The 16,144-nt window shown below is 47.0% G+C and overlaps 1 protein-coding gene across 1 annotated transcript in view; it reads left to right on the top strand.

Annotated features, from left to right (window-relative positions):
• The window catches only part of LOC147608919 (dynein regulatory complex subunit 3-like), a 168,569-nt gene that overhangs the window by 58,798 nt on the left and 93,627 nt on the right, over positions 1–16,144 (top strand). The window contains exons 6-7 of the mRNA XM_086788617.1: positions 8,588–8,668; positions 8,756–8,875. Coding sequence (XP_086644743.1) covers positions 8,588–8,668; positions 8,756–8,875 — 201 coding nt within the window. The remainder of the gene's footprint in view (positions 1–8,587; positions 8,669–8,755; positions 8,876–16,144) is intronic.

Raw genomic sequence — 16,144 nt, forward strand, 5'->3', positions numbered from 1 at the left:
ATACCTCTCCACCCGCCTGCGCTGTGATGGCCCACTGAAGGTCCCCATATCTGCACTCCATAAAGCATAGCTGATGTCACTAGAGTGTCAAAAACCCAAAGTTTCGTTCGAGGTTCCTGAAACTGAACCCGCGAACACATCCTCTCCAAACCACCGAGGGCTGCATGTGCTCTAGTCAATCTAGTCTCTGCTGCTCTCCTCATCGAAAACACTGGCCCACTGAATACTACCCCAAGATATGTATATGCATCTGTATACTCCACAATCTCCTGCCCATATGTAAATGTGGGAGCTGATCGCCTAACCCACTGTGGCGTGGTGTTAAACACCAAACCTTGGTTTTGCCAAGGTTGACAGACAATCCACTATCATGTGCAAACTCATGTAAAGCATCCAGATGACGCTGCATACCCTCAGGGGAGTCAAAGATCAACACAATATCATCAGCATATAACAATAGTGGGATCCATGTACCTGCTAGCTGGGCTCCTCTGTCCCCCAATCTCTCAATGTAGTCAGAAGCCTCATACCAAACAATGAAGGAGATAACGGGCAACCTTGCTTCACTCCTATAGGGGAGTGAACCAAAGTAGAGACCCCCTCTGGGGTGCGTACCTGTCCTGCAAAACTGATCTATATAAAGCCATAATCCCCCATATGAGCTCTGTGGGTACCCCCATCTCCTGTAATCGCCTCATCAATCTGGCTCTGGGCACTGTATCAAATGCTTTGCGGAAGTCCACAAAGCTACAATAAATCCGTTGCTGCCTCTCTCTTGTCTATGTACCCGTTGTCCTGCAGCCGCTTGTACCAGTTGCCTTGCACCAGCTGTCGTGCACAGACCTGCACCAGTAAACTTGCGCCAGCTGCTCTGTAGACGGCCTGTACCAGTCGACCTGCGCCAGCTGCCCTGTAGAGACCTGCACCAGCCGACCTGCGTCGGTTGCCCTGTAGCTGGCCTGTACCAGTCGCCCTGCAACCGCCTGCACCAGATGACCTGCAACAGCCGCTTGTATGAATTGCCACCTGTACCAGCTGGCCTACACCGACCTCCACCAGCTGTCGTGTACCAGCCGACCTGTACCAATTCCTTCCGGCGACCTCACGCTTCCTCTCCACACAGCCAGCTGCCTTTCCCTTTCCCAAAAGCAAGAGAGAGAGAAGGGGAGAGAGGTGTGTACCTCCAAAAATGGAGTAGCCTCTCCCCAAACTTATCCATAAGAAATTCTAAGGCCCTAAGGCTCTTTTAAGTTCATTAAAACTTATCCCTAGGGGCCACATATGCCTAGGGGCCACCCAAGGTTAAAACATTATAAATATTAAATCCCTTGGTCGCCCTTCACACTTGGGGATGTCCACACATGTTACCATTTGTCCGGGCACCCAAGTATGAATCGTGAAATATTTATCTTGCTCACCGACCACCATGCACACACTTGTGCTGCACCAATTTCACAGGGTCATGACAGAGGTGACTAGATTCTCAGCTCACGCTTTATTTTTTCGGATGCAGTTCACCGCTTCCCTTCATCCCTCCCTGGTTAGGTCCCTCCTACGGGCCTAGGACTGCCTGAGGAGTTTTTTGGTACACAGGATGGATGGTAGCTGGAGAGATGTGACGTGCAGGACCTTATTGAGGGCCCCCAGATTCGCCCAGTCAGAGTTGTTTGCAGATTAGGGAAGCACGTCTTTGTTGACCCCCCCGCCCCCCCCCCCCCCGGCGGCAGGGATGATCACAGAGAGTGTTAGCATTGGGACCCCAGTGAGTGGGAGTGGAAGGATGCTTTTAACCCTTTGAAAAGCATGTCTTTTTTCAATTATACGGTGCGGAATGCCATACATCTTTTCTTGGGACACATTCAGAGTGTCCCTACTCTTAGACCCCATTGGTAATCTTACGGCATTTCAACTGACATTTAGAGGGTATTTTGGCGGAGATTGTGGCATTCTTATAGGAAGCCACATATTTCCTTCTTTATCTGGGTTTCTCTTCATGTTGGTCTGGCCACCAATCAGTGGAGGTCTGTTACTGGTGCTTTGCCCATCATCCCCTAGATGTGGAGTTTCGGAGTCAGTTTAAGCACAGAGGGTTTGGTCTGCGATTGCACACCTCTTTGGTAGGATTAAGAGGGATGCTATCATTTCTTTTGGTTCTATCATTTGGTTGACACAGTCTGGGCCTCAGTTGAGATTCGAGGGGACTGACAGGAACTTGGCCATTATGGTTAGGCAAGGAGTTGCTCGGCAGTGTTGTCTTCAAGATTTGCCACTTTCACAATTTGTCCCTCCGGCATAGAGGTTAAAGAGCTCTTCGGAGATTATTGCCAGCATCTCAGCCTGGAATATCTGGAAGGCTAGATGCACCGAGGCCATTGAGGGTACTCCCGTTCTTGCAGGATTTGGAGTGATATTATTCACACCATTATGGCTACCTGGGCCAGAATCTATGGATCTTCGAGGGCTGCGGAGAGGAAGCACGGCCAGTTTATGAGAGAGTGGGACATTGGTATCTTTTTCACATCCTCTTATTCGGGACCCTATTGGCAGCACAGGGCTCTTGATTGGTTGAGATCTCCACCTTGCTTGGTTTTAAATCTCCATTTTGTAAAATTTTTTCATACTTAATAGAAGTCTCGTTTCTGAAAAAAAAAAAAGAATCCAGTGCCGACAACAATTTCTCTACTACGACATCAGAGCCCACGACCCGTACCCATGCTCCAGCTCCACGCCCCAGAGGAGTTCTTAGAGAGCTTGATCAATTCTTCGAGCCAGACGTCCCGGACTTGGAGCATCAGGACCCTCCACCACACAAAGATGGATTCGGGAGGTTCTCCGCCGACATGACATGCTCTCATCATAGAGGCTTGACATTCACTCCACCATCAGATTTGTTTTGGCCGAGGCGGGTATCATCAATAGGTGATCACAGCATCTCACACTCTACACAGGATCATCTGTTGATCATATGTACTGTCAGATGTTTTCATTTTACTTTTTCTTTATGTTTTCCATGGCTCAGTATATCCAGGTACCATTGTATTACTCTTGGTCTCATAGGCCCTTGTGGTCTTTCGTAGACATTAATATAACTTTCTTTCTCCATCTCCCTGGGCACCATGTGAATTCCAACATGGTATCAGAGCCAAGTTCCCCATCTTGATCTTCTTCACCCTACCCATGTCTACTTGATCCCATCATCACCATGAAGAAATTCAAGCCTCCATAGCTTTTCACCTTCTCTATGCTACGTTTTTTTTTTTGATGCTTGGCTGATCACCATCTTTGCAGTACCTGTGCATTTTTCCTATCCAACTACAATAGGAATGCATCTGCGTTTTTAGCCCTCGTGGAGCAGCTGCCTCGTGCGTTTTCTTGGAGGCTGTATTAACATCGCTGGGCCATCTTCTCTGCCTCAGCCAGCCTCACCGCCTCTTCATCTTCACCTACCACATGAGCCCCTTCACGCAACTACCATTCAGCCAGCTTCTTAGCTCGTTCGCCGCCCAGCTTCAAGTTTCAACCGCTCTATCAAGTGTTACTATTTTCTGCGTTTTCAGCCATGCTGTGAACCTGCATTTTTATCATCCATAATCTTGCATTAGCTTCTGCATATTGGCTGCTTACCAAAAGGATGCTGTGCCAAAACACTGCAGGTGAGATGTGGACGAGGAAGGGAAGGAGCGAAGTTGGCCATCAAAGAGCAAGTGCAGGCACTCGTGCAGTTTGTTGATGATCACGCACGCCATGACTGGTTCAGGTTGCCTTTGGCAGTTGCCTTCATAAATCTCCACTTTGGTTTGCAGCATTAAATTTAACGCCTTGAAGAATATCAGCAGTGTTTTTTTTTTCTCCCAGTTGCCTCCCATAGGCTCGACCACTTCTACCTCCTAACAGCAAGCACCACAACACCTGCCTCTTCCATGACGTGACCAGTCTGCGTTTTTCACCTTCAGCGTTTTGCGCCCTTCATGCCCGTGGTGCTGACCCGACCTGCTGTTAGCTCCTGCGCTGCTGTGGTCCTCCAGGCTCCAGGCTCCAGGCGTGGCCCCTCGACACGACAGACACAAGAGATCACCCTATATCATTGTTGTTATCATTGCTGCGTTTTTCAGTACAGAGTAGCCCCGGAGCATGCATGTCCACATATGGCAAGGATCTCCATCATTGTCATCAGAGCAGCTTGTGCCTTCTTTTGAAGATAAGTGTTCACATGAACACCTTCATGTGCCTGGCTTTTGATCCCTTCTACACGGCAAATGAGATCCAACGCGCTACATCCTATGCTTCTTTAGTGGTGCTGCTTACACAAGGTCTTGACAAGTTTGCTTTGATGCTTGTTCCAAAGCATATGTCTTCTGCATCAACAACTTCTTCATCTATGAGAAACACATCACTGATTATACAGACATACTCTTTTTCTCCACAGTATGAAGTTCATTCTTCAACTGTATTGTTCGCGCCTTGGTATTCGTTTCATAGAGTTTTACCAAGGTGTCCCACGCCTCCTTGGGGGACTTGGCATCCTGTATGTGCCCAATCATGGTGTCCTGTATACTGATAGAGAGCCAATACATAACTTTTCTGGCTCCTTGGTTCCAATCCTTGACCTCTTTCACATCTGCAGCAATCGGATTGATGTCCGATATCTCCTATGCCTCTTCATGCTCACCTTCTATATAGTCCCAATAGCCCTTTCCCATTAGGAAATTTATTAGCATGAACCTCCAAGCATGGAAGTTGTTCTTATCAAGCTTCTCAGCAACAATCTGAGTTATGCCATCATTTGACATCTTGCCAGACACACAAATTTACCAGAAACAGCACTCTGGTTTGTCCTGCACAAACTGTTGTATTTTCTGCAGTGGTACTGTAGTACACTCAAATGTCACAACGAGTGACCTCAATGTGCATACATACACCCAATGGCAACTGTTGACCTCTTTGCAGCGCACACAGTGTCTGCACAACCAATCTGTCTTCCTGCAGTTCTTAAAACAGAGTTCTGCAGAGAATCGATGACTTACCCACAGTGCTCGAAATTGCCTGTTTTTTGAAAAACGGAGGTCGAGACGCGCCCGAAACGCGTTTTTGGCCCAAAAAATTTCGTCCGATAGGACATTATTGTTGCCCTATAGCTTTACTCCCGCGAGGAAAGCTCCTCAATCAGAGATCGTTTGCTGGTGCCTCTTGTAGAGCTCCCGACAGGGTGTAGTCGCTAACACAAATAGGGAAGAGTGGTTGAAGCTCTTACCCTTGTACCACTTCTTGTGCTTCTCTTGCTTGCAGCTCAGCCCTTAGTATGAACCAGGCTCTGATACCATGAAAAGATGCAGGGGAGAAGAGAACTTGAGCTCTTGCAAGCACACACACACTCACAAAACCCTAATAGAGAACACACAAGGTGAGAGGCTGAAAATCTTCTTCTTCACTCAACACTCAACACACCATATACAAAGATAAGAGTACACACATATGAAAGGTACTCAACCAAATACATATTAGGGTTCTCTATAGTGTGAACCCAACTAAATGAGCTGGCGCTATAACTATGCCAGTCTCTAGAATGGCTGTCACACAGCCTGTCATCCCACTGGCCACATATCACCCATGATCTCACCAACCATGCCAGTGGTGTAAGTGTGGGGCCTATCCCCCAGGCGGGTCATCAGTGTCCACTGCCTCACTAGATGAGCTCAATATCTCAACAAGATTGAGGAGATGTAGCATGGAGGGGATCATCCCAGATGCTAGGCTTAGTCCAGTGAGAATTGTTGGTCATTCCGGGAAGCATCGGTTCATTGACCCTTCTCCTCAGATAGTGACTCATGGTTCTTGGTGTTTGTGGCTTTATGGTGGCAGTCCTATCAGATATCTTCAGTGGGATCCACAAGAGTGGGAGTGGATTGATGCCTTCGATCCATTGAAAATCCTTTCCTTTTTCAGTTTCATGGTCCAGAATGCTAGGCTTCTCCTCACTCAATAGATGCATAGGATCCCTACTCTCAGGCCTCATTGGGTGAGTCATGATCTCTGTCTAGCGATACAACATAGATATTGGCATAGGCTTTGGCATTCATACAGAAGGAGTCAGATCTCTCATTTCTTTTGGTTATTTTTACATGGTGGTCTTCCCACCAATCACAGGGGATTGGTCTTCGGTGTAGCACCTACGTGCCCGAGATGTGTGGCAGATTCTGAGACTGTACAATATTGCTTATGGGGATGCAGCACTGCACAACAGATTTGGGTTTCTATAGCCCAACTTATGGGCAAATTGAGTGGCCACGCCATGCATGTGACTTGGGGGGCAGTTGCTTTGGCTCTCCCAATCAAGTCCGCATATTTTTTACTAGGGCAGTGGTACAGACTGTGCTATTTTTATTCGTAGAGGTATTGCCCAACATGGTTTGTTGCAGGATGTCTCTCAGTCCAATTATGCACCCCCCAGACAAAGGATTGACACCAGTTTGGAGATTGTTGCCAGTATTACAGCATGGCAAATCTGGAGAGCTAGATGCCCGGAGGCTATTGAGGGTGTCCAGATCTTTGGGTCTCGGTGCATTAGTACTATATGGGGTGATATCATCCATACTCTCATGGCTACTTGGGCTCGTATTCAGGGGTCCTCTCATTCCGTGCTGGCAAAGCGCGTTATATTTATGTAGGAGTGGGACGGTGGCATTTTCTTTTCTTCTAGTCCCACAGGTCTCTCATGGCATCATGATGCTCCTCAGTGGTTGAAATCACCTTACATATTGGGGTGATTCTATCTTATAGCCTTGATTGTTGTATGCCTTTTTCATACTTGATAGAAGTCTCTTTCTTGAAAAAAAAAAAAAAACTGAAGTATAAAGCTGATGGAAGCATTGACAAATATAAAGCAAGGCTCGTGGAAAAAGGTTATGTGCAAAAAGAAGGTATTTATTATAAGGAAACATTTTCTCTTGGTTAAAATGAATACCATTTGAACTGTTTTGGCATTATGTACGTATTATGATTGGGATGTTTGGACATTACTTCTCAAGTATGCTTTCTCTCAATAATGGGGCCTTAGAATATTCACTTGCCGGAAAACGTGCATTACATAATAAGGGCGGATTGTTGATTTCCAAGTTTAAACATTACTTCTTAACCATGCTCTCAATAATGGGGCCTTGGAATATGCACTTGCCGGAACCAAAGCATTACATAATAAGGGCAGACTGTTGATTTTCAAGTGGAAGGCAATTTGTAAAGCATCATCAAAGTTTCTCCTTTCTGTATTTGGCTGTGTCAATGATTGCTTTGAGGATTATGATGTACTCTTGGGCTGAGTGGTTCCGCCGGAAGGGTACTGGTCTCATAATCTGGACCTTTTGTCTCTCTCTACCCAATCATTGGGGTATGGCTCTATTGCTGATTCAAATCTTTTGGCCATCAAAAGGCTAGTCATGGTGGTTGAAAAGGTATGATGCTATTCTCTTACTAGGATTTAGGGAGACATTTGCATGTGGTTTTCTTGAGCATCGGCTCATGTGAAGAGATGAAGAGACAAGCAAAGGAAATGATACATGGGTAACAAATAAAGTGATACATGGGTAAGGGTAACTTCATCTCTTCCCTTTGATTCCGAAGCAAATCTCTATGCAGGTAGTTGCTAGGCAAGCATAGCAAGCAAGCTACATCTTGAGGCACCCTTCGAGGTGAGGCAAACGGGTACTATATTGTGCAAGAGACGTCAGCAAAAATAGATGCATAAAAGGATTTTTATAAAAGTGTTATTCCCACTGAAGTTGATTTTTATGCATAAATAGATGCGTAAAGAATCTTTATATCAAAAATTAGAATCCTCTTAAATTCTATGTTTAAATTCTATGAATAGATGAAACGAGATGTGATGAGAATCAGATAAGTGTGAATGAATGGATGGGTGGTTGTGATGTGAATAGAGGTGATGAGATGTGAGGTGAATAGGTGTGATGAGATGTGATGTGAATCAGATAGATGTGAATGGATGGATGGATGTGATGTGAATAGAGGGGATGAGATGAGTTCTGCAAGGATCAACCTGAGAACCACACAGGCTGAGGGAATAATTTAGATACTAGTCCTTTATGCTTTAGTTTCTCATTTCTGAGGTGTGTGTACTTTTAAGAAAAATGAACCTTCAATGTTTTTGGCACATTTTAAAGAGTTAAAATGTCACCTTTGAGATTTGCGAGCTTCTTATTATTTATGCAAACCATGGAGAGTGCCTTGTTCACTCTGGGCTCACTTCATGCATGCTCTCAAAGGGACCTTGAAAAGGATGCATTATCGGTAAAGTATAGAGATCATTTTCTCCATGTCTGGTTCTATTATTTTGTTCATGTTACAGTTCACTATTGCATAAAGTGGTGGTAATAGATGATTAATTTATACGTAGGAGTCTGAGACATTGAACTATTTTTCTTTTTGTAACTTAATCGATGCCAAAATGGAGAGTAATGGTTGTAAATGTGTAAATGTTTGTTTTAAAGAAGGCAGAAATGTACTTTTGTGATGGTACTGAAAAAAAATAAAAAATCTTGGAGCCTAATAGCATAATGATCTCTTTATGGGATGGCAGGAGCAAGAGTATAGGACTTATGTGATTGGACATCTAAGGGATTTGAGGTTTCTTGATCATAGAATTGTGGATGAAGGATCAGTAAGTGCCTTAAAATAATATTATATGCCGTATTTGATGTGTCTAAAAATCTAGTCAAAAACTCTCTAAGTTTTCTTGTATTACTAGTTGACCACAGCGAGAGAGCAGTACCAAGATGAAATGCTGGAGGTCAAACAAAAAGAAGAAGATGAAGATCTGATCACCAAGGCAGCTCAAGTCAAGGCTTCCCAGCAAGAGCTATTTAGAGTAAGCGAGGACTAGTGCAGAGTCTTGTCTTCTAAATGTTGGGGAAGATCATTATATGAGTATTACACATAGCCTTAAAATATTCTTTTCTTAAAACATTGGAGGTACACATTATCAGCTCATTAGAAATGACATGCTCCACAACTGACACTAAGGGTTAAAACTACAAAGTCCCTGGGATAGGAGAAAGAACCACTAGAATAATCTGAAGTGGTAGTACTTGGAGCGTTTAAAATTGTTTTTTCTTTGTTGAGATGCCCATCTCGAGCCCACTCATCCACATAAGTATTATGAAGAACAACAGATGATGCAATGGGAGCATGGGTGTAGATACAAGATTCATGATGTGTGTGGTGCGTGCTCAGGGACTGACGATGGGTCGGTTCCCACTTGGTTTCTTTATTTCAAAAGGGGAAATTTGTTACAAACCTCTGCAGGCACTGGATGAAACTTATCACCTTCAGATAAACAGAATAAAATCAACTCTTGCAAATCAGCTCAATGGCGATGCTTGATGCTTTCACGCAACTCTTGTAGACAATCTCGTGGCCTTAGAAGAGATGGATAGGCTTGAGAGAGAGAGAGAGAAAGAAGAAGAAAGAAAGAAAGCTGTATTAACGTGTACTAGATGCCGAACTCGACCTACGAGACAAATCAATGTACAATTGTCAATGTCTTCTGGATGTCCAGAAAAAAAAAGGACAAAATGAACATGAAATAAACTATGAAAGTACTGAGCTAGTGGGGGGGTGTGATGGATGGAGCACTACTGCTAGAGGCTCAGTATGCAACCTATATGCGCATGGGTATACAAGAATGCAATGCAGATCTGTCTAGCTCCAACCAATACCATAATGGGGGTGTAATATGTGATACATAGGCGATGGCCAGGCAAAAATACCTCGGAGCATGATCTCCGGGTGTGAGTGTAAGTGAGCTAGCCACTCCTGATATGGTGTTGATGTTGAGCCGTATCTCTATGTAGTCTGGGGGAGTCTGGTAGCCTGGTGCTCTCCGTCTCCGTCTGGCTCGGAGGTTCGCAGCGCGCTGAAGTGTAACCCCCTCCTGTGTCAGGATAGGCACTGGGATAGATCTCTGGAAGAAATCAGTGAGCTGGAGCTGTCGCCCACCTCTCCCTGTGGTATGAGTCCGTAGCAGTGTTTCTCTATGGCGCTGTGTCTCTAGCAAGAACTGGCAAAATCTGCGGTGGTCTGCGGACTCCATGATCTTGCGAAGTGAGGGATGTCCGTTGAAGATGGTGGTGTATCTCTCTCTAATGACACTATATGCTCTGCATCTGCATACATAATGTTCCTCACTCTCAACCTCCTCCTGGCATAATCTGCATATCCTCTCTGCTCTGGGGATCCATGCTGCCCTACCTGCCTGAATCTCAAGCTGGTGTGATGACACTCTGAGCTGGCCAATCACCACTCGGGCACTGTGAGGCATGTACACATCCATGTATCCAGGTCTCTGTATGAATCCATCCGCTGAGATACGCATAAACTGATCTCTGTAGTACAGCATCTTCGGCGGTAGAGGCTAACTGGGTGTAATCCAAGTCTCTTGAGTGTATCGTTGCCGTAAATCCTGCCGAAGGACTTTGTTCCTCTCACTGTGAGAGAGCTGGATTTGTGGTGCATGTATATGATACTGGAAAGGTGGTAGGTGATCTATGTCAAGACCATGCTGAGTGAGCCACTGTATCATCTGTGAATACCATGATCTCCTAACTCCACTCTCTGCGAGCTACCTGGACGCCTCAAAAGCTCTATGTGAGAGTCGATCTGATGGCATATCTCTGATCCTCTGTATGAAGCAGATTGTCTAGAAGAGGGCCTCTGCTAGCATAGGCGGTGCAGCAAACTCCGTCCGGACAATATGTGGGACGGAGGGTTTGCTCCGGATCATCTGTGAGAGCATGAGAATCTGAGGTCTCTCTATCTGAGACTATGTGGAGGTGGCGAGCCCAGGTGCCCATACTGCTATAGCATACATCAAAGCAGGGGTGACTAGTGTGTCAAACAACCACCCCTTCGTGCGGGACTCCTGGAAGTGTGCCTGGTGACACTGCCTCTCTAGCATGGCCAGAGCTGCATACCTCGTGTGAGTCTATCCCTGGTTGCCTGTGCCATAGTAAATCTTCCTGGCGGAGTCGTAAATGTAATCCCCAGGTACACATATGAGTCTACCACCTCTACCCGTCCTCCTGCTAGTGTGAAGATGGCCTGTCACATTGAACCGACCCTGAGGTGTGGAAAATCATGGCCTTGGTTTTCCCAAGGTTCACTATAAGCCCCCTTTGTGTGCAAAAGTCATCGAGTGCATGGAGATGGTGCTGTAGTCCCATCCGCGACTCAGAGACCAGAATAATATCATCTGCATATAGCATAATGTGGACTCTGGTACACCTGAGATGTCTACCCCGTCCCCACCACCGTGACCAATGAAGTCAACCACCTCATCGATGTATAGCCCAAATACTGTAGGAGAGAGTGGGCATCCTTGCTTCACACCTATGGTGCTAGCAATAACATCAGATAGCCCCCCGGGGCATCGTATGCGCCCGAAGACCTGCTCATATAAAGCATAGATGCCCCAAACCATCTCTGATGGGATCCCCAATGACTATAGGCGCTGGAAGAGTCTCTCTCGTGGCACCGTGTCAAATGCTTTGCGGAAATCCACAAAGCAGCAGTATATCTCTTCTCCCGCGCCCTAGCCTGGTCAATCAGACATCTGAGAGCGAATATATGGTCAATAGTGGAGAAAGCTCGTCGGAATCCAGCCTGCCCTGGGGCTCACAGTCCCTCCTTCTTTGCATATGAGCTCAACTTTGCCTCGAGCATTGCGCCATAAAGTTTGGCCAATGTATGACCAATCATAATAGTCCTGTAGTTGCTGGGTTCTAGCATGTCTCCCGCTTTGTGGAGAGGCACGATGGTGTGCATAGGCCACTCAGCTGGTAGGCCCTCCACTAGTGCCTTATTAAAGAGGTGAGCAACAAAGGGTCCTAGTGTGTGGGCTGCATAAATAAGATGCTCACTCTGTATACCTGTGTGGTCAGCCGATCTCCCATGCTGTAACCGGCGGATAGCTTTCTCTACCATCGAGGCGGTAAAGAAAGTAGAGGTGGTAGGGCGGGATTCCTGTGGCTGTGGTATGGGCGGTTGCTGAGGGATATGGTAGCGGCTCTTTGCATATGTGTGCCATGTGTGTGGATCCTCAATCGGGGTACGAGGGCGAGGCTTTCTCATCCTGCGCCATGCAGTGGCTGCATCTCTGCTCATGAGTAGGTGGTATATACCCTAGTACTGTGCCTGCTCATATGCACGCCTCTTACACCGTGTGAGGATCCTCATTTGTCGGCTCGCCTGTCTTTGTGTAATGGTCCCCAGTGCTCTCTGGGCACGGAGGTGTCTATAAAGCTCTCTGCACTCATCATCGTACCACCGATTCTGGGGCATGCTCCCAGATCTATCTGTGTGTGCAATGTGTGTATGATGGGGGAAGCTGCGGGTGGCGGCCGTGTGTAGTAGAGATGACAGCTGGGTGGTGAGTGTGTCTAGAGGTTAGAAATGAAATGAAATGAAATGTTATATTAACGTCTTCAAAAGGCCATAATGACCTATGAGACCAAAAAGTTACATCATGGTGGATCTGATACAATGTCTGGTTAGAGAGAGACACACAATGTCTGGTTAGAGAGAGACAGAGAGAGAGAAATGAAATAAAATGTAATGTTATATATTAACGTCTTCAAAAGGCCAAAGTGACCTATGAGACTTAAGTTACAACCATGTGACATCTGATACACTATCTGGAAAAGAAAAGAATGAACTGAAGGTAAGTATCTAGCCCCACAATACATCAGTAGGGGGCATCCGCCGGAAGCAGCAACTAGGAAGAGTGGGAAGCTAATGCTATTAGTCAAAATGGGGTACATAAGTACATGGATACATGAATACATGAATATGGGGGAGTACAAAAGTGACAGTGAGTACAACAATATATGGCTGGAGTCGTAATCATCCTAGGAGCTCTAACATGGGTCTCTGCCGGATGGCGTGGATATCTACCATAGTGAGATGCTTGGTCGGGCGAGCCCGATGCCTCGCAATGATGCTCTGAATCCTCCGGTGTAGGCACCGTCTCCGATGTGAGGATCCGCGAACCCTTGGGCGTCTAGATCTGCCCAACTGGATAGCTCTCTCAACTAGAGTCCCACGGGGTGCCTGCTGTTGGGCTGTCGGCTGTGTGTCCTCCTGGGTAGTCCCTCTAAAGAAGTCAGTAATCTGTCTCTGTGTGGACTCCCTGCCAGTCGGGCGTCTGCTCCTGATAATGGACTCTCTGAGCCTGTGGATCTCCAGGAGATAAAAACCCAAGCATCGCTGATCACAATAGTCCATGACTCTAGCCAGTGGTCCAAATCCCTCTCAGAAAAGGCAATGGTAGCGCCCTCGAATTTCATAATATGCTGTGCAGCGATAGATGTAGTGCTCCTCCGTCTCTGGCTCTATCCAACGAATCTGACAAATCCTGTCCCCTGGAGGTATGCCTCTAAATCTGCTTGTCTCTATCTCTAACTGATGTGAGGAGGTGCGGATCTGCCCAATGGCGCACCTCAATCCATGAGACAGATGGGTATCCATGTAGCTCGGTCTAAGTATAAAGCCATCCTCAGTGGTGCGGAGAAGATGGTCTCTATAGAAAGCCATCTTCGTCCCCAACTCCTGTGAGGGCTCTAGCCATGTCCTCCTAGTGTCCAACTGAATGAGGTCCTGTTTGATGACTACTAATCTCAGAATGTGTCAAGGTGAGAGAGGGTGCCTCCAGAGAGTACTGGAAGGGTGGAAGTCTGTCTAAACTGAACCCGTGGAGCTCAAACCAGGATGCTATCTGCGCATACCAACATGAAGTGTCTCCCTCCATGGCTAGCTGATGAGAGGACTCTAAAGCAAGTCGTGCATACCCGTGTTGGGGAAGCTCCCAGGTGCTATGAATGAAGGACACTGATCTGGCAAGAGCCTCGACTACGACCGGTGGTGCTCCCATCTCGGCTCTAATAATCTCATGGGGTACCGAGGCCTTAGCCCGAATCATCTTGGAGATCATGGACACAAGTGGTTTCTCCATCGATCTCCATCCATCGTATCTGCATCTTGATCGACTGTGACGATCTAGGCTAGGCTCCCAGATTTGTACTCCATATAGCATAGCCGATGTGATCAGCGTGTCAAAAAGCCACAGCTTAGTGCGTGGCTCCTGAAACTGTACCTATGAGCACATCCTCTCTAGACCTCCTAGTGTTGCATATCCTCTAGTCAATCTGGCCTCTGCTGCCCCCCTCATGGAAAATGTGGGCCCAGTGAACACCACTCCAAGATATGTGTATGAGTCAACATACTCCACTGTCCTGCCCATATGTGAAAATAGGCGCTGATCTCCAAACCCACTGAGCTGTAGTGTTAAACACCATAACCTTGGTCTTACCAAGGTTAACTAAGAGCCCATTGTCCTGTGCATAAGCATGTAAAGTATCCAAGTGCCTCTGCATACCCTCTGGTGAGTCTGCTATAAGCACAATATCATCAGCATATAAGAGCAGAGGTATCCAAGTGCCAGCCAACTGGGCTCCTCTGTCCCCTCATGTCCCAATATAAGAGCAGAGGTATCCAAGTGCCTGCCAACTGGGCTCCTCTGTCCCCTCATGTCCCAATATAATCAGAGATGTCAGATCTCATCAATGTATAGTCCAAATAGAGTCGGAGAGAGCGGGCAGCCCTGTTTCACCCCTATAGTGGAGTGTATTGGCTGGGAGAGACCCTCTGAAGTCTGGACTTGCCCAACTATTGTCTCATAAAGTGCCATAATACCCCAAATGAGATCACATGGAACCCCCAAGTCTTGCAGCCTGCGCATCAGTCTAGCTCTGGGCATTGTGTCAAAGGCCTTGCGGAAATCCACAAAGCCACAATAGATCCTCCTCCCATGTGCTCTACCCTCCTCAATGATAGCCCTGAGGGTAAAGATATGATCCAAAGTAGAGAATCTCCTCCTGAAACCGGCCTGTCCCTGAGCTCGGACCCCTTGTCTCTTTGCCCATCTACTCAACTCCTGCTCAAGAATAGAGGCATATAGCTTGGTAAAGAAAGTAGAGGTGGTAGGGCGGGGCTCCTGTGGCTGTGGTATGGGCGGTTGGTGAGGGATATGGTAGAGGCTCTTTGCATATGTGTGCCATGTGTGTGGATCCTCAATCGGGGTACAAGGGTGAGGCTCTCTCATCCTGCACCATGCAGTGGCTGTATCTCTACTCATGAGTAGTGGTATATATCCCAGTACTGTGCCTCCTCATATGCACGCCTCTTCCGGCGTGTAAGGGTCCTTATTTGTCGGCTCGCCTGTCTCTGTGTAATGGTCCCCAGTGCTCTTTGGGCATGGAGATGTCTATATAGCTCTCTGCACTCATCATCATACGACCGATTCTGGGGCATGCTCCTAGATATATCTGTGTGTGCAATGTGTGTATGATGGGGGAAGCTGCGGGTGGCGGCCATATGTAGTAGAGGTGATAGCTGAGTGGTGAGTGTGTCTAGAGGTGACAGGGGATCCATTTGGAGTAGCCCGTCATATACATGCTGCCCATATATGTCTGCCAGGTCATGGATGAAGTAGAAAGTGGTATGCGATGCCTGTGTGGGCTGTGCGGGTGCTGGTGTGAACCTCGCCAGTGACAGCAAGAGGTACGTGTGATCCGCACCAGTAGGACAGGGGGGATGGTGAAAGATGTCACTACCTGTGTGGTCTCCATGGACCCCATGATGTAGTCTGCTGTGCTACCCTCCCTGATCGTGGAAAGCATGTCAGTGCTCCTGAATCGTGCCACTGTCTCATCCCGTTATAAATAACGAGATGGTGTCGGGCTCCCAACTCAAGTAAGTGATGACCATATCTGGTGTTATCCAGCCCCGTGTCCTTTGACACCCTACAAGCTCCTGTGTCCTCCACCTCTAGTGTGTGCATCACCTCGGGGTGCTCAAAATTATAAATGTCGCACTGTCGGCTCTGTGTTTGTGCATTGAAGTCCCCCATAAGGAGGACTTCCCCTAGGTTGGAGTAGTGTATGATCTCATTTGAAAGGGCTGCATATGATGACTCTCCCAATGGCCATGTGGCCTCCTCCTCCTCTCTACTCTCCTCCTCTGCTGTCATGGCATATCTCGATCGTCTAGGAGAGAAGTAGCATAGAGTATAACACCCTGTTTG

Source organism: Cibotium barometz, chromosome 52 (assembly GCF_041138505.1).
Source record: "Cibotium barometz isolate CiBa-2024 chromosome 52, ASM4113850v1, whole genome shotgun sequence".
Classification (NCBI taxonomy): domain Eukaryota; kingdom Viridiplantae; phylum Streptophyta; class Polypodiopsida; order Cyatheales; family Cibotiaceae; genus Cibotium; species Cibotium barometz.